This window comes from Manis javanica, chromosome X (assembly GCF_040802235.1).
Source record: "Manis javanica isolate MJ-LG chromosome X, MJ_LKY, whole genome shotgun sequence".
NCBI lineage: Eukaryota > Metazoa > Chordata > Mammalia > Pholidota > Manidae > Manis > Manis javanica.
Genome location: NC_133174.1, coordinates 105407820 through 105434811, shown reverse-complemented (window position 1 = coordinate 105434811; position 26992 = coordinate 105407820). Strand labels below are relative to the sequence as shown.

The 26992-nt window shown below is 41.2% G+C and overlaps 1 protein-coding gene across 1 annotated transcript in view; it reads right to left on the bottom strand.

The window, feature by feature from the left end:
• Positions 1–431: 431 nt before the first annotated feature.
• The window catches only part of HTR2C (5-hydroxytryptamine receptor 2C), a 412057-nt gene continuing 385496 nt past the window's right edge, over positions 432–26992 (bottom strand). The window contains exon 6 of the mRNA XM_037016967.2: positions 432–3379. Within this exon, the coding sequence (XP_036872862.1) occupies positions 2556–3379 (824 nt within the window). The 3' untranslated portion in view covers positions 432–2555. The remainder of the gene's footprint in view (positions 3380–26992) is intronic.

Sequence of the window (26992 nt, the reverse complement as noted above, 5' to 3'; positions counted from 1 at the left end):
ACATTTTGCAACCATTCGCAAAAAGTACCATTTGATGAAGGAGAAGATTTACAGGAAATAATATAAGGCAGTCTGTTGCATGTGTCTCAAACAGGTATACATATACAATAGTACATCAAAATAATTTGACAGTTAATTTACCACATTTACATTTCTCACATGGAGTTGTTTTTAAAACATTTATAAAAGTTTATAGATTTAACATTGAACTGTAAGATTTATATCCAAATGAGTATATCTGTTTCATACCGAACTGCACAGAACTTATGAATAGCACAGAATTTGAGGATAATTACTGTGTTGGGTACTATTAAGTACTACTAGTTGATGACATAAGAATTATTAACAAATGTGCTATAAGCTATTACCATTCGACTTATTGCTAGTGCTTTTGAAAATCCATGGTTTATATTTTCTTATAAGACATGTGCTATGAGCTTGCCCTGATAGTTGAAAAGAAATCAGATGTTTCCAGTTTTCTCTGATACTAACAGTACTTCAGATCTGAATGCATGTTCTTTGTAAGGACTGCTGAAGGATTTTCTTCAGGCCCTTTAATATCACCAACTCTGCCTTACTTTAATACAGATCGATGGATTCATGCAACATACATGGCATACATGCAGGACTCCATCTGTATGTGCAGAACTCATGTGCAATGCATGCTGTGTTTCTTCAGACATTTTCATTTCAATAAGAATTAGATTACCTCATTCAATTTCATATAATTGTTTTGACATGCAGTTCAACAGAACTAACAGGCAGGTAGACTTCACTTTCATGTTATATTTGGGCATGCTCAAGCAATTGATTGACATTTGGCAGTGTTGCAAATCAGGTACAGACTGTATGAGTTTTCTCAAATACAGCAGCTCTCCCACTGCCCCTGTGGCAGACTGTTGGATTTATCTATGCTGTGTGTTGAGGACACAGACTAGGAATTTTAGGAAATTCAGATTATGCCTTCCCTAACTTGAAGATACTGAGAGGCACCCTCTAAGGATTGTAAGTAACTGTCAGGCATAGAAAGTAGCATCATGAATTTTTCAGAAATTGATCCACAGTCGTGTGAAATGGACACACATGGAAATAGTTACTGGGAATACTTGTATACTCTGCACACAGCATAGACTTGATGGTCTGACTTTAGCAATGCTTGAAAACCTTTCAAGGTTAGCAAACTAGTAAAATGGTACTGAATTGTTAGCAGCAGGCCCACAAATGAAAATATGGCCAACACTTATTGTAACACAACACTATATTTTTAACAAAGATTTAAACTTCTGGTACATAATTGCAGTACAATGAAGAGCTTGCCACTTTCACAAATTAGCTGCAGCCTTTTCCTGCACTAGAGAGTTTGGAAGGATCTGAAAATGAGATAAATTTTGTTTAAAATCCAAATGGAAACTCTGTATTTATGTTATCCCCAGAGTTCAGTAAAAGCGTCTTTTTAATTACTTTTTTTCACATTCTAAGGGCCTAGTTCTGTAGTCCTTAATCAAGTAAAACTCCCAAGGTTTTGATCATTTATCCTTCCAATGCTAGTTTTACTTAAAAATGGACTGCTAAATTAGGTCCTATAGATAGAGGTACCATAATTAAGAAAATATTTTAATAAGGCTCAAAATGCTAATTTCACTTTGTGTGTAGCACATGAATTTCCAGGATCCTGAGATCAAAACCCAATTGATATTGAATCCTGGATTGAGAAATAACTCTGGGATCTTGTTTCCCAGTTTAGTTATGGAATTAGGTATTTACTAAGGACCAGAATGAAAACACTAATTCCACTTTGCTTGTCATTATAATCGGAATTTGAACATTGTCCTGAAGAAGTGAAAAGCTATTGGTGTATATATGTTGTATCATCCTTCCACTTCTGTAGTCCTGGTTAACTAGCTGCTATGTTAAAATACCACTATGGGGACAGACATTGCAGCAAAATATCAACACAACATTCTGACAATGTCAAATTTTGCCCCTATATGTGATGACAAGGCTAAGTTCTACCTTTGACTCACTAATAGGTGTGACAGAGTATCAGAAAGCAGAACCTGTCTTACTGTGTTTATGTGTATAGATGAGCAGAGCAAGAATTTAAAGTGCATATTTACTGTTAACCCAGAAAAACACTCTACTCAATTTGTTAATTTTGGTGTGGTTGAAATTTAACCACTGTCATGTGCATCATTCTGGTCTCTGGCAAATGCCACCTGAGATGAACATCAACATTTCCTTATGCACAAAAGAAAGAGAGAGAGAGAGAAGAAAAGAAAGAAGGAGAGGTAGGGAAAAAGGAAGGGGAAAAAAATCAATATTTTTATACATCAAAGAATCAAAATAAGTTACTCTCAATCTATTATAAACAGTAAATATAGAACCGTAAATCTCACTATTGTATGCATGATTGTAAAGTACAGGATTGCAAAGCTATATATAAAAACACCTTTTTCAGACAACAATATTTACATTAGTTATGACTGACGGAAGAGTTATACAATATTTTCCTACATTTGTAGCTTTACTGTAGGAAAAGACTGTGCTGCTATTTCTTACACACTACTAATCCTTTCACTAACCACACTGGAAGGATTAACCGGTAACTCCAAATTCTCAATTTGCATCTCTATACCAGGCTCATTGTCATTAGTTTCCTTAATCACCGGTTCATTGGTATGCCGGTAGATGTTAACGTTAAGCTCCCTCCCGGACAAAGCAGTGGCAGCAACTCTCGGGATTTGTCTGACAGGAGGCTTTTTCTCTGCTTTATAATTGCAGCGCAAATAGTTGGAGAAAGCCCTTCGGTAAATTTTGTTGAAAAGAGTGTACACCAGAGGATTAATTCCTGAACAAACATAGCCAATCCAAACAAACACATTCAGAAGCTTTTCCATAAGCTTTTGATTACAGGCTTTCCCACAAAGAACCGACAGAATATTGGTAATAAAAAATGGGCACCACATGATGAGAAACACAAAGAAAACGATGCCGAGGACTTTTGATGCTTTCCGTTCATTGTTGATAGCCTGCATGGTGCCCCTAGGACGTCTTTCTTTCTTCTTTCTTCGCCGAGGATTCAAATCTTGTTTAGGGTTTCCAGAGTTCTCTTCCCAGGTGGTATTCTTGCAGCACTTAAGGAAATCCAGGCTTATTCCAGGCGGTTCTTCGGTGTGGCCATGCAGTAACATCAGTGCTTGTCGTCGGAGAACGTGAATCGTCAGGCAGTACGTAATCACCATGATCGTCAGCGGTATGAAGAATGCTACGAAGGACCCAATAAGAACAAAATTTGGGTCATTCAGCACACAAGTGGTGTTGTTGACAAACACTTTGTCTTCATCTCTCAGTCCAATCACTGGGATAGGAACTGATACACCTAAGGGAACAAAAATGCAGTAGGGCATTGTTATAGCATATTGAAAGATTGAACAGATTGATTCAATGGCAAACATTCAATTGCATTTCACAGACCTGATATTTGTTGAAAGCTATTCACAGCATAAATTGATAGTCACATAAAAGAATAACAGTATGATATCAGAAAATGACATCTTTTTTCATGTGAGGAATGCTTCTCCCCAAATTTCTGTAGAAGGCATGGACTACCATTATTGAGATGAGCTATTTAGATATGTTTTTGTGTAAGGTTGGATTGTGTCTGTTTTATTTTGTTTCCAATTGCCAGAACTGTCCTGGCTCATAGAAGGAACTTAGTAAATATTTGTTTAATGAATGAATGATTTAAATCTGTACTCCATACATTAATAAATTCACTCATTCATTTTTTAGCATATCTTCTAAAGGCAATAAAAATAATGTACATACCACCTATAAGAGTAATAATAGCATATCAAGGTTGGCTGAGCTGAGTTTGAGATAAGTATTTTTTTTTTAGAGATACGTTTTTAACTGATTAACATTCAAGTGTACTTCCCCCTTTCCTGGGGAAGGAGGTCAAGAAGAGAAAATTTTACCTGTGAGTCCTTTGGAGACAGGGCCTGGGAGTCTGCAGTTACTGGAGATGCAGAGGACAGTATGGCCCCCCAAATATGCTACAGGGACTAGATCTGAACACTATGCAGAAATAATCTATAAGCAGAAACAAAGGATTCTGTGTTTTAGCAAGAGTTTTTGTGAGACTCTGGGCATAAGCAATGTTGTTTCAAGGTCAGGAGGCAAAGTGAATTACAGAGTTGGGAAAGATGTAGTCCTCAAAATTAAAAATTCTGAGCATTTGTTTTTTGAGAATACTGAAAGGCGGTACTCTAGGTAAGCACCTCCATGAATAAATAGGCTCACTGGCAGACAATATCAACAAGGAGGTGAGAGCAGAAGGTGACTTGTATTTAAGCATGAGTAAGAAACATGTAAATTTTCAGAAATCACTATGGTAGACCCTGAAGAGGCCATACATCAATAAGTAGCAGTAACTTGTAAGTGAAATTCAAATTTTAATATTAATTTTTTTCTTTCATGTGTCCACAGGAAGTCGAAGCCTGAGAAAATCTAAAGTGCACTTTTAGGGTTCTACTGTTAGGCAGAAAGACAAAAATGAGTGGGATGAAAAGGAGAGAGCCCCCCACCCCCAACCACTCCAAAAATGACTCAGGGAGTTGATTAGATAGAGTCAGAAATGACTCAGAGAATTAATCAACTGTAGCCATAGGGTCCAAGAGTGACTCAGGATGAAGGGTCCCCACCAGTAAGATGGCAAACTTCCGGCTTCTCTTCAGGGTCCTCAGTTCCCGCCGGCGCCACCTGAAGCCCAATCACCTCTCGCCCCCCTCCCAATCCCAGCACCTAGCCAACAGCCACCAGCCCCGTAGAAGTGACACCTCAATCAATTCATGCCCCTTCCTATATAACCCAGCACCTTTCCCTAATAAAGCGGAACTCTCCGGTGAATTGCTGCTATGTGTCCCTCCTTTCCTTTCATTGGTGCCGAAACCCGGGAGACGGGACACCCCAACTGGGCCCCGTCTTCCCCCCCGACACCAGCAGCAGCTTGCCCTCATCCTCTTTTTCCGGAGCTGGCTCATCACACTCACCACTCCTCTCTGGCCTTTAGGTAAGTTTTACCCCCGGGGTGGGCCACTCTTCTCCGAGCTATCGCAGTGCCATTTACCGTGATCGTCCGGCAAGGCCCTGACACTCGGAGATGAGGAGGGAACTCTCCCCGCCTCCGGCCTTCACGGCTGCGGCGGACACTCAGGCCCCTCCCCAAACAGCCATAAATCCCCGCCTCAAGCCTTTACGGCTGCAGCGGACGCTCAGGCCCCTCCTCCAACAGTCATAAATGCAATCACCATCCCTTCCATCAGTGCTGAAAGTTTTCAAGCAAAATTTCCCCGGGGTGGGCCACTCTTCCCCGAGCTATCGCAGTGCCATTGACCGTGATCGTCCGGCAAGGCCCTGACGCTCGGGGATGAGGAGGGAACTCTCCCTGCCTCAGGCCTTCACGGCTGCGGCGGACCCTCAGGCCCCTCCTCCAACAGCCATAAACAAGGTGACTCCTTTGTGGATGAGAACGCTCCCTTTTCCCCCCCTCCTCCTTCTGCTCTGTCCGCCGAAAACGCCTAGTGCTAGGTACCTCGTGACTCCGGCACTCTGCCTTCTTAGGGAAGTCTGGGTGACGACCCACACTTCCTAAGAAATTCCGACTCATATACGAGTTTCTGCAGACCACCAAGGATCATCGGGGATGCCCTCTGTCTCCTTGCGTTCTGCCTCCAGTCCGAGGATCTCTGTTCGTCTTCCCCTGTTTGTCTCTTTCTCTGTCCTTCAGCCATGGGAGCCTCCTCATCCCTCCCTGAAAGTTCACCTCTTGAATGCCTGCTTAAGCATCTGGCTACCCTCTCCCTGACGCCTGATATAAAACCAAAACTTCTCCGTAAATATTGCTCCCAAGACAATAACAACCAATGGCCCGCAGGGGGAACTCTTGATCCTAACATCACTCGCAATCTCTTTAACTACTGCCAGTGCCTGAAAAAATGGAAGGAGATTCCCTATATCGAAGCTTTCCGCCTCCTCCTCCCCCCGCCCCCTCCCAAGTTCTCCTAGCCTTCAAGCCGCCGCCCCCGCAGAAGCCTCCCCTTCACTCCCTTCCCCTTCTTCTCCTACAACAGCCCTTCTCCCTTCCTTCCCCACCATCTCCTCCCCCATCTCACCTCCTCCGCCTTCGTCTCCCGCAGATTAAGCCTGAGCCTTTCAGCCCCCCCTTTAACTAGGTCCTGGGGGCCCCCTCCGTCTTTGCCCTCATCACCTATTTCTCCCCTGTTAGGGACCGCCTTTGTCTTCTCACATGTTTGTAGGGAGAATGGGAAAGCACCTTCCCCCATGTCTGAACGCAGCATGGGAAAGCACAAGCTAGAGAACAACCGGTGCAGTCCTTAGAAGTTATCTGTCCACAGAAACATATCTTGCCAAGACTCCTCACTCTGAAAATAGGGAGACCTTGAAGATGTGTAGAAACACCGCCCCTGCTTCTAAGTATGCCCTTCCCCCACTTGCCGATGTAGCAGGAATGGAGAACAAAAAACATTCTGTTTACGTATTCCATAAGCAATTAACTGGAGCCCTGCTGTAGCTCAGTTAGTAGAGCATGGGACTCTTAACCTCAGAGTCATGAGTTCAAGCCCAACTAGAGCAGCAGAGGCAAGCAGCTGGGCTGCTAGCTGGTGACATGTGGGTCCGATTCTATCTTTATTTTCTTTGCCCCCCTTATGCACTTCAAGACCTGCTCGACTAGGCACAGCTAGACCACGTCACTCCCCCACAGACTGAGCCAGAACCCTTCAGTCCCCCTCAGACTCGGTCCCGAGGGCCTCCCAAAATTATCGCCCCCCTCTGGGAAGTAGCAGGATCCGAAGGCATCGTGCACCTTCACCTCCCTTTCTCCTTAGGAGATTTAGCCCAACTAGAGAAACGCCTAAGTTCCTTTTCCACTGATCCCATGACATACATCAGGGAGTTTCAATAGACCCTCCAGTCTTACAGCCTCACACATCATGACATTTTCATGCTCCTAGCCAATATTCTCCTCCCTGAAGAGCGTAGACGAGTTTGGGGCTTTGCCCAAACGCACGCTACCGAAACCCACAGGACTGACCCCACCTATCCCCCTGGCCCCACTGCTGTCCCCGAACAAGACCCACACTGAGATTATAACACCGCCATGGATCTCCGCTCTTAAAATATTTTTGCCTCCTGCTTAATAGCAAGTCTAAAAAAGGCAGCTCGTAGTCAATTTTCAAAAGCACCAAGACATAATTCAAAAGAGAGACGAAACCCCCTCCGAGTTCTTAGACAGACTCACTCAAGCCCTATTACAGTATACCAGCCTGGACCCAGAAACGCCTGAAAGAAGACATGTCCTTATGACATACTTCCTAGCTCAAAGCTACCCCGACATTAAAGCTAAACTCAAAAAGTTAGAACAGGGCCCCGCTACCCCACAGACTGAGATCCTAACAGTAGCCTTTAAAGTCTTCCATAACCAGGATGAGGAGAAAGAATGCTGTAAACAAAAGGTTGATCAGGCCAATATCCAGATGTTGGCCCAGCTGATAAAACCACAACCTGGGCGCCCCTCTACAAACAAGCCCCCCGCCAAGAGCTTTTTTCAAGTGCAGAAAAGAGGGACATTGGTCAAGGGCATGGCCCTCCCCCAGATCTCCTACCACCCCATGCCCCAGATGCCACAAAAAGGGCCACTGGGGGTCTGATTGCCCAACCACCCAAAGGGGAGGCTGGACGAACAACCCCCATCCTAAGCCCACCGTAGTGGGGCTGGCAGAAGAAGATTGATGGGGCCCGGGGGCTTCTTGCCCGACCATTTCCATCACCAAACAGGAGCCCAGGGTTACTTTAACAGTAGACGGTCGCCCCATCTCCTTCCTCCTAGATACAGGAGCCACCTTCTCAGTCTTGCGAGAATACCGGGGCCCTACCACGCCAGCCATTACTCCTATAGTTGGGGTAGGAGGTAAACAGATTTTCCCATTCAAACCCCCCCCCCTTTTATGCACAATCCTAGACAATCCCATACCTTTCTCCCACTCCTTCCTGGTTATGCCCCAGTGTCCCATCCCTTTACTAAGATGAGACATCCTTTCCCTCCTCCACATTTCCATAACTATATCCACTCCCACATCCCCCAGTACTCCCTTTCTGATGGCCCTCATAGCCGACGACCCCCCTCTACCCAATGAAAGCTCCAGTTCCGCCCTCATACACCCTGTAAATCCCAAAGTTTGGGACATTACAAGCCCCTCCGTGGCCCTATGTCCCCCTGCCTCTATCAAATTACGTGACCCCTCTCAGTATATCTATCAGGTCCAATACCTCCTAACCACTTCAGCCCTCATAGGCCTCCAAGCCATCATTCAAGATCTCTTAAACATAAATTACCTCAGACCCACTCACTCCCCATTTAATACCCCCATATTAGCTGTTAAAAAAAACCAATGGATCTTTCCGCCATGTCCAAGACCTTCACCTCATCAACATGGCCGTTGTCCCTATCCATCCCTTAGTTCCAAATCCATACAGCCTTTTATCGCAGATCCCTGCCTCAGCATCCCACTTCTCAGTCCTAGATCTCAAAGACCCATTTTTCTATCCCTCTAGACCCCTGCTCCCAAGATTTTTTCATCTTCACCTGGACGGACCCATACACAAGACATTCTAAACAACTCACTTGGTCAGTTTTGCCACAAAGCTTCCGAGATAGTCCCCATATTTTTAGACAGGTCCTAGCTCAGGACCTCAAACAGTTTCATCATGATCACTCCAAGTCCACCTTATAATACATAGACAATCTTCTACTCTGCAGTCTCTCGTGGGAACAGTCTAAACTTGACACTGCCTCCCTACTTAACTTTCTAGCTTCCAGAAGTTACCGAGTATCCCCCGTCAAAGCTCAAATCTCTTCCCCTCCTATCACTTACCTCAGATTCTTTCTATCTCAACAAAGAAAGTCCATTACCTTAGACAAAAAATGGCTCCTCTCTGACCTGCCCATTCCCAAAACCAAGACAAAAATCCTTTCCTTTCTAGGCCCTTTCTAAGCCTAGCTAGATATTTTAGAACGTAGATCCCTAACTTCTCCCTGCACCCTGTTGGCAAGACCCCTATACAACCTCAGCAAGAGGCCCCCTAAAAAACCATTATCCTCCTCACCCCGACACTCCTTCATTAAGCTCTGTCAAGCCCTTGTAGAAGCCCCAGCTCTCCATCTTCCTGATTTGTCGAAGACCTTCTCATTATATATTCATGAGAGGTCCAGTCAAGCTCTAAGAGTCCTAGGCCAATATTATGGCCCATCCTTTGCCCCCCAGTAGCTTATCTCTCCAAGCAATTAGACCCCACAGTTCGGGGATGAGCCCCCTGCCTACGAGCATTAGCTGCTAGACAGCTCTTGCAGGAAGAAGCTCATAAACTGACATTCAGGGCGCCCCTTACCATTCTGTCTCCACATCACCTAAAAGATCTCTTAACCTACAAAAGTTTACAGACTCTCCCTCCCTCCAGACTCCTGACCTTACTGTCCTCTTTCCTCCAAAATCCCATTCACCCCCTTTGTCATCCATACCCAAATCATGACTTTTTCCTCCTTTACTGCTCTCTTGCTTTTTGCCTCATTTTTATTGTCTTCCCCACCACCCCAGCCTCCTTTGTATGGCGATTCAAAGTCAGAGAGACTTCCACACAGCATCAAACAAAAGTTACTGCCCTCATTGCCACACCAGACTGCCCTCTGAAAAGCTGCTCTGAGCCTTTATACCTCCACTTTCCTCCCTCCACCGAAGTGTTCACTAGCAGCTACCCTTATTCTCCCTACCTCTGCTTCCTCTATGACCAAAAACAAGCCTATTGCAGGTGATAGCCAGACACCTACAAGAGATGTCCCTACTGGTCTTGTGCAATTCACTACATGAGTAACTTCCAGTACCCACAGTATTACTCCTCCAACCGTTTCATGAAATATCCCAACGGCTCATTCTCCTTATCAATCCCAGATCCCTGGGACTCTTGATGAGCTGCCAGAGTCACAGCCTCAGTTTACTATGGGGGGAGTCCTTGACCCCCCACGGTACCCTTCATATCTCTCAAAAGTATGTTCCCTCTCATTCCCAGATCTCTCAAGTTGCATCAGATATCAGACATTCCGAAAAAGTCATTATCCAAACTCTTGACGGCGCCTCTTCATCTTCTTATCCCTGCCCCTCTTCTCATTTCTCCTACTCTTCGTTACATCTCATTCAAGACACCACCATCTTTCTCAACCACACCCTTAACACAGCGAATTGTTTCTTGTGCGCATCACTACAGCGCCCACTGCTGGCCGCCGTGCCCCTTAATATTTCCAACTACTCCTTCCATGCAGAAAGACAACCCCTCCGCCCCCTGGCAGACATACCCCTATGGGAACCAGAATACGCAGATAATCTCACCATCCACCACTGTGTAGGCCCAACTCCACCCCCCTCCAGTGCACTTCACTGTCTCTCTATCTACACCCCTACCTCCGGCTCTAAGACTTTTACGCAACCGGGATACTTCATTTAGTGTAATGGCAGTCTTTTCAACTCACTGCCTCTCAACTCTGATACACCCTGCATTCTCGTCACCCTAATCCCACAGTTAACACTTTACAGCATGGCAGAATATCTTGAGCTCCAACCTCCCTTGCCCTCACGCACAAAAAGAGCTGCTTTCCTTCCCATCATGGTCAGTAGCTCTTTGATCACCTCAGCCATTGGGGCAGGGTTTTTGGGAGAAGCCTTGGGTCACTCTCTATGGGCAGTTAGAGATCTCAACGCCAAACTTGAGGAAGCCCTGACATCCACTGTCGATTCCCTAGCCTCTCTCCAAAGACAGGTCACTTCGCTAGATAAAGTCACCCTTCAAAACCGGCGGGCCCTAGATCTGCTTATAGCCGAGAAGGGCGGCACCTGCATCTTCCTCTGGGAAGAGTGCTGCTATTACATCAATGAATCCGGCATTGTAGAAACTGACATTACCAAACTCACTGACCTTGCCTCTAGTCTCCACTCTGCTTCCAATTCCAACCCATTCTCGTCAATACTAACAAACCCCCTCCTCACCTGGTTCTGGCCCATCACAGGCCCCATAATAATCATTCTTCTCGCCTGTCTCTTCTTACCCTATATAATAAAGTTCATCAAATTCCAAGTCGGAAAAATCTCTAATCAAGCTTTCAACCAGTTTTTCTCAGGAACTACCAGCTTCTGGCCACAGAAGATCCCTCAGCCTCACGTGACCTCCTCACCACATGCTGAGATGGACCTCTCTCTCCACTGGAAACTGTTCCTGGAAACAATGGACGCAGACACCTTGCTCCTGATACCCATATCCTCTTGGCCAACCTATGGTTACAGGGAACCTTCATTGATTTCCAAACCTGAAGAAGTCCACATCTACTCATCCTTACTTTGGAGAGTCTTATCAACCCTTTCCTCCCAATCCTCAAGCCCTCACTCCCTTCTCCGCCCCTGTTCAGCAGGAAACAGCCAGAGAGAAAGCAACGTCCACAACCCCATAGAGGAGAAAGGGGGGAATGAAGGGTCCCCACCAGTAAGATGGCAAACTTCTGGCTTCTCTTCGGGGTCCTCAGTTCCCGCCGGTGCCACCTGAAGCCCAATCACCTCTCGCTTCCCTCCCAATCCCAGTACCTAGCCAACAGCCACCAGCCCCGTAGAAGTGACACCTCAATCAATTCATGCCCTTTCCTATATAACCCAGCACCTTTCCCTAATAAAGCGGAACTCTCCGGTGAATTGCTGCTATGTGTCCCTCCTTTCCTTTCATAGGAAATGTCCAGGGTCCCCCAGATAAGAAACGTCAGAAGCACAGGCACGCACAGCCCTTGTCCACATTTCACCAATCAGAGCAAGCCTAGAGGGCTAAGAGCTGTCAATTACGGACCTCTCTGCCCTGCCAAAACCACATACAAGAAGCCTCAGAATGAAGATCCGGGCCTTTCTCCCTTTAGGCAGGCCTGCTCTGTTACTCTATGCAGAGTGCAGGAAAAGTGACTTTGCTTTCTTGACTTTGGTCTCTTCTCTCACTATATCTGCTTCCCTGCAACACTGAGCCTAGTCCTTTCCTTCCTAACAGAAACACTCACCACTTTGATATAATCATAGACAAGAAGGCTATTTTCTGACAAAGTGTTGGTAGAAAACTCTGTTATGCTTTCTCAGGATTCTAGAACAAGACCAGAGGAGGGGTAAAAGGGAACTGCTGCTCTTCCCACTTCTCTCCACCCCCAGCAATGTAGGAACTAGAGCTTGAGGCTAGAGAGTTGGTCTAGGGAATTTTCATTCACTCTGGAGGAATCTTGATAAGGATAGACATACCTACATTCAGGAAACAAGTACTGGAGTGGAGGTCTGCTTTTCCACAGGAAATGCTGCATAATCTAGGTTTTCCTAGAGACATTCCTAGAGTCTCTGGGGAAGGCCTCACACTCTGAGCATAAGATAAGTGGAAGTCAGCATTATTCAGAGACTAGCTCTGGAGTGGTATTAGTTTGCTTCTGTTAAAAGATTTATTGGCTTTCCTAAGGGACTCCTGGGCATAAAAGAAGGCCTGTGTCAAAGGATAGCAAGAGAGGGTAGCAGATGATTCCAGATGATCTGAAGCTGTTATTGGATATATGAGGCCAATTTTATCCCTGGCATCTATTTGTATAATTTTATGTACATTTAGTAAAAAGTGATCTTAAAGCTGCCTTTTATTGAGTCTATTTTATGTACCAGGTACTGAACCATGTATGTTATTGACATTACAGATTAAACTGTATCATCTCAATTTGGTTAAAAGCCTTATAACATAGTTATTATTTGGTAAAGTAGCTTAGCCATTTTACCATTTTATGCCATCTAGTTTTCTTACTTTCTTTTCTTTTCATTTATTTATTTTAAAAACTGTGAATGCAGTCAACAAAACGAGAAACTCAAGAGTTCTTTTATCAATATCTGAAAGTTCTAAATAACAATAACAACTGAAGTAGCATTAATAATAATATATATTGCACAGAGGATCTCATTCAATACTTGAAGAAAATTAAAGGTATGTGCCAGCAGTTCTCAAAGTGTGGGTCAAGAACCCTGGGGGTGGTCTCTGAAACTCTTTTGGAGAGCTTACTAGGTTTCCCTTTTCTAACTATTTGTCTTTAAAATTGCATTTTCTGCATAAAGTTCAACCCAAACAATGAATCACAAAAGGTTGAATGCAAATACATACACAAGAATCCAACCATCTTTTCATGAAACTAAACTTTAAAGAGATTTTCAAAACTGTAAATCACCTATCTTCTCTGATTTTTTTGAAAAATGTAGTTCACAAAAATATTTAAGTTGATACTAAATGGGTTCATTATTGTTATTTAAAATGAATGATTCATTATTATTTTAAACATTTATCAGTTTTAACTCCTAATACAATAAATATCAATAGATATAATCCACAGTAACAAAGCTCTTTGGTGTCTTCAATTATTTTGAAGAGTAGAAAGGATTCCTGTCACCAAGAGTTTGAAAGCTGTTATTTTATTTTAATGGATAAAGTTATTTAAGTTCTGGAGAGATAAGTTCAGCAAATGTGTAAACTCTTTCTCAGTATTTTAGATTTGTCAAGCAGTAGAAATTCAGGTGATATCATAATGTCAGGTAAATATAAACAACATTAGTAATAGCAAGAAGAAACTTTGCATGCATTATATCATTCATTCTCCTAAAAAGTCTGAAAGACAATGTTATTTGGTGAAGTTAACTTCAGAAAAGTTACATAAGTTTACCAAACACAATGGAGCAATCTGATATTTTAAAAATCTTTGATTTGGCCAAAGAGTGAAAGTGAAAATGAACTACTATAGAAAATACCAGGTACAAATAATTGCAGTAACAGTAAATAACCACCTGCCTCCTATTTGTCACACACTGAGCCAAGTATTGTACAATTATTATATACTTTCATATATTATTTTATTCAATTCAGACATAAAACATAGAAGGAATTGTTAACTAGAATTACTCAATCTTTCTGTAGTTAACTTCAGTAAATCTATATCATCTTTTGAACTTTAGAAATAACAGATAAGTTTTAAGTCATATATCCTGCTGAAAATATCAGGTACAGTTAGATATTTTCTATGCATTATCTCATTTAGTTATTTAAAAATCTGAAAAGTGATTATTATTAGGGCCTTAGCATTTTAGAATTCAGTAATATATAGTTCATGTTTTTACTGAAAATATCATGTGTTACTACTACTGTAACTTCTACTACTCTTACTATTGCTATTACCACCACCACTACTACTATTATTCGTTGAGTGCTTACTGACTCTTGTGTTTTATCTGCATTACACATTCTACATGCATTATCTTTTTCCAGCTTCATAAAAGCCATACAATAACAAGGTTATTTTACTTCAAATAAGGCAAGTAAATTCAGAGAATGTATAAAGGTATTCACATGATTTTTTAAAGCCTTGAATTCCAGCAACACAGATTGGTTCTCTTCAAAATATTAGATGGTAATAATACCAAATGCCAATGATTCTTAGATGCACATTTCTCTCAGATTTTAACATTTTTGAAAGTGTGATGCCTGTAACAACCAATAGCATCTTAGAATCACCATTAGCTGAAAGGCAGTTATTACAGAGTTGTCATCATCAGTGTATGTGTGAACCTGGTCTGAAAAACTTTTGACATCTCCTGGTGAGATCAAAATTCCCAGCAGCAAAATTTACACAGTGGGTATCAGCAGTACAGAAATAATTCAATGTGAATGAAAAATTATGTCTTAACAGACACAGGGAGAGAATGTTCTGAAGAAGGCATCCTTAACATCATCAAATACCATAGAAGGGTCTAGAATTTGAAATATCTCTGTCTTTGAAAATGAGGTGGTCACTGGTGATTATAGAGAGAACAATTATAGTGCAGTAGTGAATACAGGAAATAGATTATTGAATAAATTTCCTGGAAAACATTGGCCAAGATCAAAATAAAAACAGATTAGGGGAATTATTACTACACTACAGGGATATCTCAGAAGTACCTACTTTCATGAGCTATTTTTCATGAAGGAATTTTTTTAGTGGTCCCTAGGAAGACCAAACACTGTCAAGCTGACATGAATCATTCCTTTGCCTCATGGAGTAATAAGTGAGTTCCCTGAACATGGAAGTTGACAGCAGCAGATGAATGAACAATTTTCAGAAAAGAACATAGAAGACAAAACAAGCAAACAGCACTGCCTCAGTTCTCAGGTGATAAAATGTGACTGAGAGTTGCACAGAGAAGTATTTTGTATGCTTGGCAAGTAAATCAGTATGGCGTTGGTGCAGTGAGAATTTTAAGGAATTAAGAGTTAAGTTGAGAGTCAGCTTTGAACTTCAAGAGGTTTTTTTATCTTTGGGAAGAGCTGAACATAGGCATGTGAGAATAAAGAAAAGCTATTGCAATGTTAATGGTAAGGAGAAGATCTTAAATGATTTTGAAGGAAGTTGAACTAAAAGAGAAAGATTGTAAGCAGGAAAACATGAGAAGACAGCCCATGAACTGACAAGAGGAATGCCCAGAGTTGTTAAGACATACTTGGATAAGAATTTGTGGAACAGTGGGTAGGGGAGGGCCTAGTATTCAACTACAGTAGGGCTGAGGGATAGCATCAAAATTTGAGCACCATACTACTGAAAAATAGTAAAACATACCACCCCAAAATATTTTTCTTTGGCATAAGGATTATTTTGAGAAATGGCAAACACAGGAGAAGTTCTGAAAACAGAGTAGAAGTTATCATTTTGGCAAGTGAAATTTGCATTTATAAAATATCTCTATTTGTAAGGGTGTTTCCCTCTCTGTATCAAGAGGTAAAGGATGACTCTAAATCACAAGACAGTCTTATCCGTGGAGAAAGCCCCCACTTAAATCTGCATGACAAATATTACCCTGGTTTACTGTGTTCTTCCTGGTAACCTGACATAACTGGAATCCCCTGACCCAACCTCTTTCTCTATCTTTAGCTGAAGATCATATTGAAGGTGGTGGCTTGCACCATCTGGAGAAGTGAAGTGAGCATCCAATATGGAGCCTCTTATGTCAGGCTTCCAAATGGAGTTACTTATGTCAGGCTTGCCTGCTTTTGCATCGACTGCCTCTGTAAACATAACCCACCCTAAAAGGCATGCCGGTGAATGCCTGAACCAGATAACACCATATATGCTTAGACATACCCCACCTTAAATGGCATGCCCATGGAAACCTGAACCACATGTGGACTGCCCCCATCTCCAACCCTGGATGGATGGACTGGACTATGCAAGGAACTGGACACAGTGCTTGGGGCAAGCTTGTCCCAGAGGTCCCTGACACCAGATTACAGACATGTGCCCAGAGGCTTGCTCCTGCTCATCTGCCTGAGCTGCTGCTCAGTCACAGATTCATCACTCCACTGGAACTGTCTCTGCTAAATTGCCTTCCCAAGGTGGAGCTCGCCTGTGGGAAAGACGAGAGACTGATTGGGGCAGCCTGGATCTGAACCATCCATCATGACTGGTATGAAATATATTGATTTGTGATATGTGTGATCTTCAGATATGTGTGATTCCCCCTTTGAGTGTTGTATGAAAGGGAAGTGCAAAATAAACCATGTGATTCATTCAACATTAAGGGTGTAGGTTTCATGATTCCACTGCCCTGTGGATCCATTCGTCCCGGCCTACTCACATCAAGTTACTCAATTTTTCTGGTCCCCTCTTTTATATCCATAAGGTATACATGTCAGTAAACTGCTGTGTTTTTCTCTTGTTAATCTGTCTTTTGTTACAGGGGGTCTGAGCCAAGAACTCAGAAGGGTAGAAGGAAAATAATTTTTCCTCCCCTATACTACTCACAAGCTAATGAAGTTTGAGGAAACTTAGATTATATTTAAGGTGCAATAATGTGCTTACATATTAAAGGTGAAAGCCAGCAGAGTGGCAGAGCTTAAAGATACAGAAAAGAAATTTTACAGATGATGGATAATGGTCCTTGAAGAAGCAAAATCAATAACAGTTGAAAGAATTACACTAGGAATAAAGAATGACTGATACTTTCTATTAGAAGAGTTGATAGTATGAATGGGTGGCAGAAATTATCAGGGACTGTACAAGAAAGTGAAACAGGGATAAATCGATAAGCAGTAAGTGTTAAGTGGCTAAAGAGCAGAATTGTTAACTGGATGTTCCAAGTGACTTCAATGGATATTTTTTAATTCCATGAAGCAATGAGAAATGAGAAAAGGGTGGGGTTCTCCCAACCTGCCCTTCCCCTTGCCTTACTTTGGTTTTGCTGGATTATTTGTTCCAGGATGGGTATTCCCTTCCCCCTAGAGCTACAGAGAGTGAATGCAAATAGATGCATATGGATAGTGAGCTTTTCTTAAAAAAAATCAGAAAGTTGAACATTCTTACATTGAGCCGGGAAAATATACAAGAGAGAGAGTTTGCAGATGCAGGAGGAATAAACAATGGACAATGAAGCAAGACTCTGAGAACCTGGCAATAGATGGACTCTTGAGTCCCAGCCAAAAAATCAAGAGTTGACTATCTAGGGGCCAAATTCAGGTTGCCCCAAGATGTGCCATTGTGACGTGCAGATTATGTGGAGCTGAAAACAATCAGAGCCCAAAAGACTCAGAAAGAAAGTTTGACCTTTTCCCTAACTGAATGAAAAGGATTTAGATGGAGGAATGGCTCCAGAGAAGAGCTATCACCATAGATAACTATATTATAATGTGAATGGTTTGTGATGGACAGGGAGGAATGTGGCCAAGCCCGTCAAAATTCCTCTCTATATTCCATTGTTTTTGTGTGGCCTATCAAACATTTGTTTACCATTTACATTTTTCATATTCCTGTGAATTGCTCCCCTTTTCCTTTGAAGTCCTAGGCCCCTAACCCCTTCTTTTTTGTTCAGGATGATATACATACTTCACTTCCCTGGCTGTCTTTGGAATCCCATGTCTATGGATTCCCTGTATGTATGTAATTAAACTTTGTGGTTGTTTTCCTGTTGATCTGTGTCAGGTCAATTTGATTCTTAGACCAGCTAGAAGAACCTTGAGGAAATTTCCTCCCCAACAGGTAGAAGCTGGCCTCAATTCTCTTGTAACAGGTAAGAAAGAATATTATTTGAGGGGAAGAAGAGAGTCTAAAGGAGGAGTATATGAGGATTAAGGTGACTGGACAGATTACAATGATAAGAATGGTGATTGCTTGGATTTGGCATGTGAGGGAGAGGGAAGAGTCAAAAAGGAATTTCAGGTTTCTGGTTTGTGTCCTTAGGTAGATGGTGTTGCCATTAAGCAAAATAACATAGGTAAAGGAACAAGACCGTGGCAGGGAAAGTAATGAACTCAGTTTAGATTGTGCTAAACTAGAGGTTCTTGTGGAGTATCAGTATGGTATTCTATGTGAACATAGGTGTTTGAATATCAGGAGACAGAGGTGGAGTGCTTACAGGATTTTTCTTATAAGGGGAAATTACATTGTCATGATCTTTTAGGAAGAACTTTTGTTAAAAGAGAAGAGGGATCAGAAAAGAACCTAGGTCAAGGGCTCTAAACTTTTATGTAACTGTGGACCTGCTCTCAGAATAATGTTTTGGAATGCATAAAGTAGAATACAGGGGATTATAAAAGAAATAAAATTATTTTGACATACTGCTGTCAACTTTTAAAGATAAAACATGGAAACAGTAATATACGTGCTTTTAAATGAACACATTAAATATCAAGATCTAGTAATGGGTCTAATAGCTACTGAAATGTTGAAATAGTGACTAATATCTGATACATGTTAAAATATCTGCAACAACTGAACATGATTTTTGATGATCTGTGATTCCTATTGATGATACTGATAAAAATACAGAAAATTACTATTCTCATTTATTGCCCACATTTGTAATAGAAATAAATCCCAAATTTCAGTTACAGGCGAGTTAAAATAAAGATGTAATTTTTTTTCACCATTAAAATTCATAAACTCCCAGCTATAGTCATATAGTAGCTGGTATCAGAATCAGACAACTTCATGACATAACTATAAAAACAGGTAAGAACAAACTACCATTTTCTAATAATGGTGAAGTAGCTTTGTAGGGAAAATGGAAGTTCCTATGGCCAGGATTCTCACCTGACCCTAATCTACTTAATGATGTAAACTGGCTTACTGCATAGGTTAATGCTTACACACCCATTGGCAGTAAGCTGTTATTGCCTGTGTTGCTATATAAAGAACTCCATCCAGTGTTCCACAGAAAGTGTGGAGCAGAGAGCAGAGGCTGGAGGCAAAGGCAGAGCCTGGAGCAGACAGGATAAGGTGGAGGTGAAGGCAGAGCCTGTAACAGAGGCAGAGCCTGGAGCAGAAGCAGAGATGGAGATGGACTTGCACACTTCTAGATGCATATGTGATTCTAGCACTTGAACTGCCACTGTGAGAATAAAGCTTGGTAAAAATCCTTTTATGCCACAATGTTTTGTTGTCATATTTTGGTCTCACTGAACTGAGAGTGAACCTGTCTGAAGTTGTGAACCCCTGCTGGCCTAGAGCTACAAGCTTATAGAAGACTAGTGCTCTTGCTAACAACAGTCACAAACTCTGAACAAAATTTTAAAAACCCAACATTTGAAGCTATTTGTGAGTGAGCAAAAAGCAGGTTGAAACCAAAAGGGGCTCAGGCATTGAACAAGGGAACTGGGCTGTTTGAGTACCAAATTTATGTCTCTTCCCCTGAGGGAATTTTCTCGCCTAGAGGTTAGATCTCAAACCAGAAAGTTGAAGCTTAATTGAAGTGAGAAGTCAGAGAATAGCCTTAAGAACTGCCAGAACATCTGGGATTTGAAGGGTGCAGAGAAAAAATGTGCCACAGTGGGGAAGGAGCTCAAAATTTCTATACAAAGTTCCCTCAATTTCTTGCTTGATACATGAATCCATGGAGTGTGTGAGACTCCAAGGAATCCGTGGAGCAAAAAACATTTGAGAGGTTGGAAGTATTTAATAGAGATTCCAACTGCTGTCTATGCAGAGGAAACAGATACATCACACCAAATTAGACCGGATTAGTAAACACCTTGGCCTTCTAATTTATACTCAGAAGGAACATGCCTTAGGAGAAAAGCCAGTTTCTTAGGACTAAAGAATTTCACCTAACACTGAAAGCAAACCTGGATCCCACCATAAAAAAACAAGGCCTCCATAAATGTATATTTATAAAACTACTGGATTTACAGAGAAACAGAACAATGTGACCCATAATAAAGAGGAGAAGAAGTCAATAGGAACAGGCCCACACATGACCCAGATATTGAAATTAACAGAAAAGGGGTTCAACTCCAATAAATATGTTAGATGATCTATCAGAAAAGATAAATATATGGTTGTAGAGTTGTCAATTTTAGGATAGATGTGGAAACTAAAGAAAAGAGGAAATCCCATAACTGAAGAAATTCATTATTTAAAATTAAGATAAATCATTGGATGGGATTAATTGTAGAAACAATGATCAATGAAATTAAAGAAAGTCAATGTATATTATCCAAACATAAGCACAATGATAATAAAAGATTTTAAAAATTGAACTCATGTTTTCAGCCATGACAGAGTTCTTGGTACCAGAATTTCCATCCTACCATAAACAACCATAAAACTGAACTGAAAATATGAAGCTATTCTTTTCAGACATTTGGCAATAATTGGTGTAGGGCTGTGCTTTTTTATTTAATTAAGGTACACTGATATACAATCTTACGAAGGTTTCACAAGAACAATATTGTGGTTTCAACATTCACCCATATTATCAAGTTCCCCCTCCCACCCCATTACACTCACTGCCTATAAGAATACTAAGATGCTATAGAGTCATTACTTGTCTTCTCCATGCTGTACTGCCTTCCCCATAAGGTACCTATATTTTGATAGAGAATTATAATGCCCTTAATCAACTTCTCCCTACCTCCCCACCCACCCTCTCCAACCCCTTCCCTTTGGTAACCACCAGTCCTTTTTCAAAGTCTGTGAGCTTGCTGCTGTTTTGTTCCTTCAGTTTTGCTTTGCTGTTATACTCCACAAACACATGAAATCATTTGGTACTTGTCTTTCTCCATCTGGCTTATTGCACTGAGCATAATACCCTCTAGCTCCATCAATGTTGTTACAAATGGTAGGATTTGTTTCTTTCTTGTGGCTGAATAATATTCCATTGTGTATATATACCACTTCTCCTTTATCCATTAATCTACTGATGGATACTTAGGTTGCTTCCATTTCTTGGCTATTATAAATAGTGCTGTGATAAACATAGGGGGTGCATATGTCTTTTGAATAGGGATATTTTCTTTGGGTAAATTCCTAGAAGTAGAATTCCTGGGTCAAATGGTATTTCTATTTTTAGTTTTTTGAGGAACCTCCATATTGCTTTCCACAATAGTTGAACTAATTTATAGTCCCACCAGCAGTGTAGGAGGGCTCCCCTTTCTCCACATCTTGCCAGCATTTGTTGTTCTTTGTCTTTTGGATGTTGGCCATCCTAACTGGTATGAGGTGATATCTCATTGTGGTTTTAATTTGCATTTCCCTGAGAGTTAGCGATGTGGAGAATCTTTTCATGTGCCTGTTCACCATCTGAATTTCTTCTTTGGAGAAATGTCTGTACAGATCCTCCACTCATGTTTTAATTGGGTTGCTTTTTGGGTGTTGAGGCATGTGAGCTCTTTATATATTTTGGATGTTAACCCCTTATTGGATATGTTGCTTATGAATATATTCTCCCATACTGTAGGATGTCTTTTTGTTCTACTGATGGTGTCCTTTCTGTACAGAAGCTTTTTAGTTTGATGTCCCATTGGTTCATTTTTGCTTTTGTTTCCCTTGCCTGAGGAGATGTGTTCAGGAAAAATTTGCTCATGTTTATATTCAAGAGAGTTTTGCCTATGTTTTCTTCGAGGAGTCTTATGGTTCCATGAATTACATTCAGTCCTTTGATCCATTTTGAGTTTACTTTTTGTGTATGGAGTTAGAAAATAACCCAGTTTCATTCTCTTACATGTAGCTGTCCAGTTTTGTCAACACCATTGTTGAAGAGACTGTCATTTCCCCATTGTATATTCATGGCTCCTTTATTGTATATTAATTGGCCATATATGTGTGTGTTTATATCTGGGCTCTCTAGTCTGTTCCATTGGTCTATGGTTCTGTTCTTGTGCTAGTACCAAATTGTTTTGATTACTGTGGCTTTGTAGTAGAGCTTGAAATTAGGGAGCATAATCCCCCCCAGCTTTGCTCTTCCTTCTCAGGTTTGCTTTGGCTATTTTGGGTCTTTTGTGGTTCTATATGAATTTTAGAGCTATTTGTTGAAGAATAATGTTGCTACTTTGATAGGGATTGCATTGAATCTGTATATAGGTAGGATGGCCATTTTGGCAATATTAATTCTTCCTAACCATGAACATGGGATATATTTACATTTACTGGTGTCTTCTCTAATTTGTCTCATGAGTGTCTTCTAGTTTTCAGGGTATAGGTCTTTCAGGGCATGGCTTTTAAGATAAGGGAAACATTTAAGTTTTATATTTATCTTCCCCTCCCTATCTGGAGATAATTTCTTGACTATGGTATAGGAAGGTGGAGCTCAAGTATAGATTGACTGTCCAGCTGAACTAAGGGGCAGTGATCAGAGTTCAAATAAATTACAAAGCACATGGAACTTCCTGGGCATGGTATAAGGGAACTATGCCAAGGGTAGATCAAGAAGTATTTGTGAACCTACCCTTCAGATGTATGGTTGAGAGCTTGGTTGCACTCAACCATACATATATACAATATACAGTTGAGACTCTCTAAGGCTTAGCAGAGAGCAGCAGCTTATGGGGATAAGAACAGAATAAATATACTAGAAGTTACACAGTCCTAGAAGTTGGAGTCTGGCCCAGCCAGAATGAAGAGACCAATTAGCACATCACTAACATCTTGAGGATTCAGTGGAAACAATAGGAAAAAGCCTTAGAAGTAAGGATCATGGCCTGGAAATGTGCACCATAACAAAGCTTAAAACTGTACCTCAACAGGATCAAGAGGTACAGGCAATAAATTAACAGCATGCCAGCCCCAAAATGCAATACTCTTTAAAGAAAACAATACATTCCATATTCTTTGCAATGTATTTTCTACAATGCCTTCCAGAAAATAAACAAATAGGAAATTATGACATTAATCATCCAAAAAAAAAAAAAAAAAAGAAAACAGAGTTCCTATATCACTTAATGTTGAAATTACTAAATAAGGAATTTGCAGCAACTATTATGAAGATGTTGAAGGACTTAAAGGCAATGTAGTGAGGAGATGCTGACTCACAGCAGAAAAATGTAAACTGGAAAGAAGAATTGAATGTGGAAATTACTCAGCAATAGAAAGAAAGAAACTACTGATACACCCATCACCATGGAGCAGTTTCAAAAGCTTCATGTTGAGTGAAAGAAGCCAGTCTTAAACGGCTATATACTGTAGTATTCCATTTGCATGTCATTCTAGAAAAAGCAAAGAAATCAGATCAGTGGTTGTAGGGGGCTGGAGTTGCGGCACAGGGGAAATTTTGAGGGTGACAAAATGTCCCATATCATGATTGTGGTGGTGGTTACATTATGACATATATTTGTCAAAACAGAATTGTACATTTGAATAGTGAATTTTATTGTATGTAAATTATATATCAAACCTGATTTTTTAAAAAAGAAAAAAACAGAATGGAAATTTTGGCACCACAAGGTAAAATAGCTGAATGAAAAATAAACTGCACAAGTTTAACACACAGTTGGAAATGGCAGAAGAAAGGAAACAAAAACTTGAAGACATTCATAAAAATTAATCAGGAAAAGAAAAAGAAAAAAAGATTTAAAAATTATTAGCATTTTAGAGACCTATGGAACAACATAAAGCACACTAACATATACATAACTAGAGTCTCAGAAGAAGAGGAGAAATAATGGCAAGGGGAAATATTTGAAGAAATACTTATTAAAATTTCCCAAACTTGAGAGGGGTTCAAGATGGTGGCATGAGTAGGGCAGCAGAAATCTCCTCCCAAAACCATATTTATTTTTGAAAGAACAACAAATATAACTATTGCTAAAAGAGAGAGCAGAAGATACAGTACAATAGCCAAGCTACATCTACATCTGCAAGAACTCAGCATCTCACAAAAAGGAAAACCAGCTGACCCGCCACAGCTGCAGAACAGCCAGAGAACAGTCCTGCCCACAGGAACCACACAGAGTCTTCTCCGAGTACGCAGCTAACTGGGACAGACCCAAGGGCTGCCGCCAGTGCAAAACTCCCCTGTACAAACAGAGGAAGCCAAAGCAAGGTCTGGAAAGCACGAAGGGGTGCCGTTCTCACAGGGGAATACACTGGGCATGTGTGCGACCTCCTGCAGGGTCCTAGGCTATCCCGAGGGCCACTCTGCCCACAGCAGCTCAGGAGATTATCCCAGACACTGCTCCCTGTGTGCAGGTAATTGACACAGGCAGCAGAGAAGGGCAAGGCAACCAACAAACAAGAAGGAACTTTGTTCTCCCAGATGACACATGCGCCACCTGCCTGTGACCACTTCTGTCACCAGGAAAAGGCATAAGAATCTGGTCCAGTCAAAAATAAATAGGATAACCCCAGAGAGAGGTCCTGGTGAGACAGATATAACCAATCTTCCTGAAAAATAATTCAAAATACAAGTAATAACCATGCTGATGGACCTGCAGAGAAATATGCAAGAGTTAAGGGATGAAGTCTGGAGGGAGATAACAGAAAGGAAACAATCAATAGAAGATCTTAAGAGCAGAATGGAAAGGTGCAAGACACTATTAAAGGAATAGAAATCAGAGAATAAGAATACAGAGAAGCTGAGGCAGAGAGAGATAAAAGGATCTCTAGGACGGAAAGAATATTAAGAGCACTGTGTGACCAATCCAAATGGAACAATATTCACATTATAGGGGTACCACAAGAAGAAGAGAGAGAAAAAGGGATAGAAGGTGTCTTTGAAGAAATAATTGCTAAAAACTTCCCCAATCCAGGGAAGGAAACAGTCTCTCAGACCATGGAAGCCCACAGATCTCACAACACAAAGGACCCAAGGAGGACAACACCAAGATATATAATAATTAAAATGGCAAAGATCAAAGACAAGGACAGAGTATTAAAGGCAGTCAGAGAGAGAAAAAAGATCACTTATAAAGGGAAATCAGGCTATCATCAGCCTTCTCAACAGAAACCTTACAGGCATGATACATTTAATGCAATGAAACAGAAGGGCCTTGAACCAAGAATACTGTATCTAGCACGATTATCATTCAAACATGGAGGGATTAAACAATTCCCAGAGAAGCAAAAGTTAAGGGAATTTTCATCCCACAAACCACCTCTACAAGATATTTTAAAGGGACTGCTCTACATGTTAGCACTCCTAAGGCTAAACAGATGTCACCAGAGAAAATGAAATCCTAGCAAAGAAAACAGACCAACCAAATAATAACTAAAGGCAAAAAATAAAATCAGCTATCCACAAAAGCAGTCAAAGGAAACACAAAAGAGTACAGAATAAAACACCTAACATATAAATAATGGAGGAGGGAGAATAAGAAGGGAGAGAAATAAAGAATCATCAGACTGTGTTTATAATAGCTTAATAAGACAGTTAAGTTAGATGGTTAGATAATAAAGAAGCTAACCTTGAACCTTTGGAAACCACGAATCCAAAGCCTGCAATGGCAATAAGTACATATCTATCGATAATCACCCTAAATGTAAATGAACTGAATGCACCAATCAAAAGACACAGAGTAACAAAATGGATAAAAGAGCAAGACCCATCTATATGCTTCTTACAAGAGACTCACCTCAAACTCATATACACAGACTAAAAGTAAAGGGATGGAAAAAGATATTTCATGCAAAAAACGGAGAAAAAAGCAGGTGTTGCAGTACTTGTGTCAGACAAAAAACAAAGAAATTAACAAGAGATAAAGAAGGACATTACACAATGATAAAGGGGTCAGTCCAATAAGAAGACATAACCATTATAAATATATATGCACCCAACACAGGAGCACCAACATTTGTGAAACAAATACTAACAGAATTAAAGGAGGAAATACAATGCAATGTATTCACTTTTTACAAGACTTCAACACACCACACACTCCAAAAGACATATCAGCCAGACAGAAAATAAGTAAGGATACAGAGGTACTGAACAAGACACTAGAAAAGAGGACCTAACAGACATCTACAGAACTCTACACCCAAAAGCAGCAGGATACACATTCTTCTCAAGAAATGGAAAACTTCCAAGAAAAATACAACTATTCAAGACTGACCAAGAAAGGAAAAGAAAATCTAAACAGACCAATTACCAACAACGAAATTGAATCAGTAGTAAAAAAACTACCCAAGAACAAAACACCTAGACCAGATGGATTCACTGCTGAATTTTATCAGACATATAGAGAAGACATAATACCCATTCTCCTTAAAGTTTTCCAAAAAATAGAAGAGGGAGGGGTGGAGCAAAGATGGTGGCGTGAGTAGGCAGTGGGAATCCCCTCCCAAAAACATATATATTTTTGAAAATACAACAAATACAACTATCCCTAGAAGAGAGACCAGAAGACACAGGACAACAGCCAGACTACATCCACACCTGCAAGAACCCAGTGCCTGGTGAAAGGGGTAAGACACAAGCCGCAGCCCGGCGGGACCTGAGGCCCCTCACCCCAGCTCCCGGCGGGAGGAGAGGAGTCAGAACAGGGAGGGAGAGGGAGCCGAGGACTGCTAAACACCCAGCCCTAACCATACGCACCAGAGCACAGACAGTGTGTGCGTGGGGTGCTGGAAACTAGGGAAACAGGACAGTAA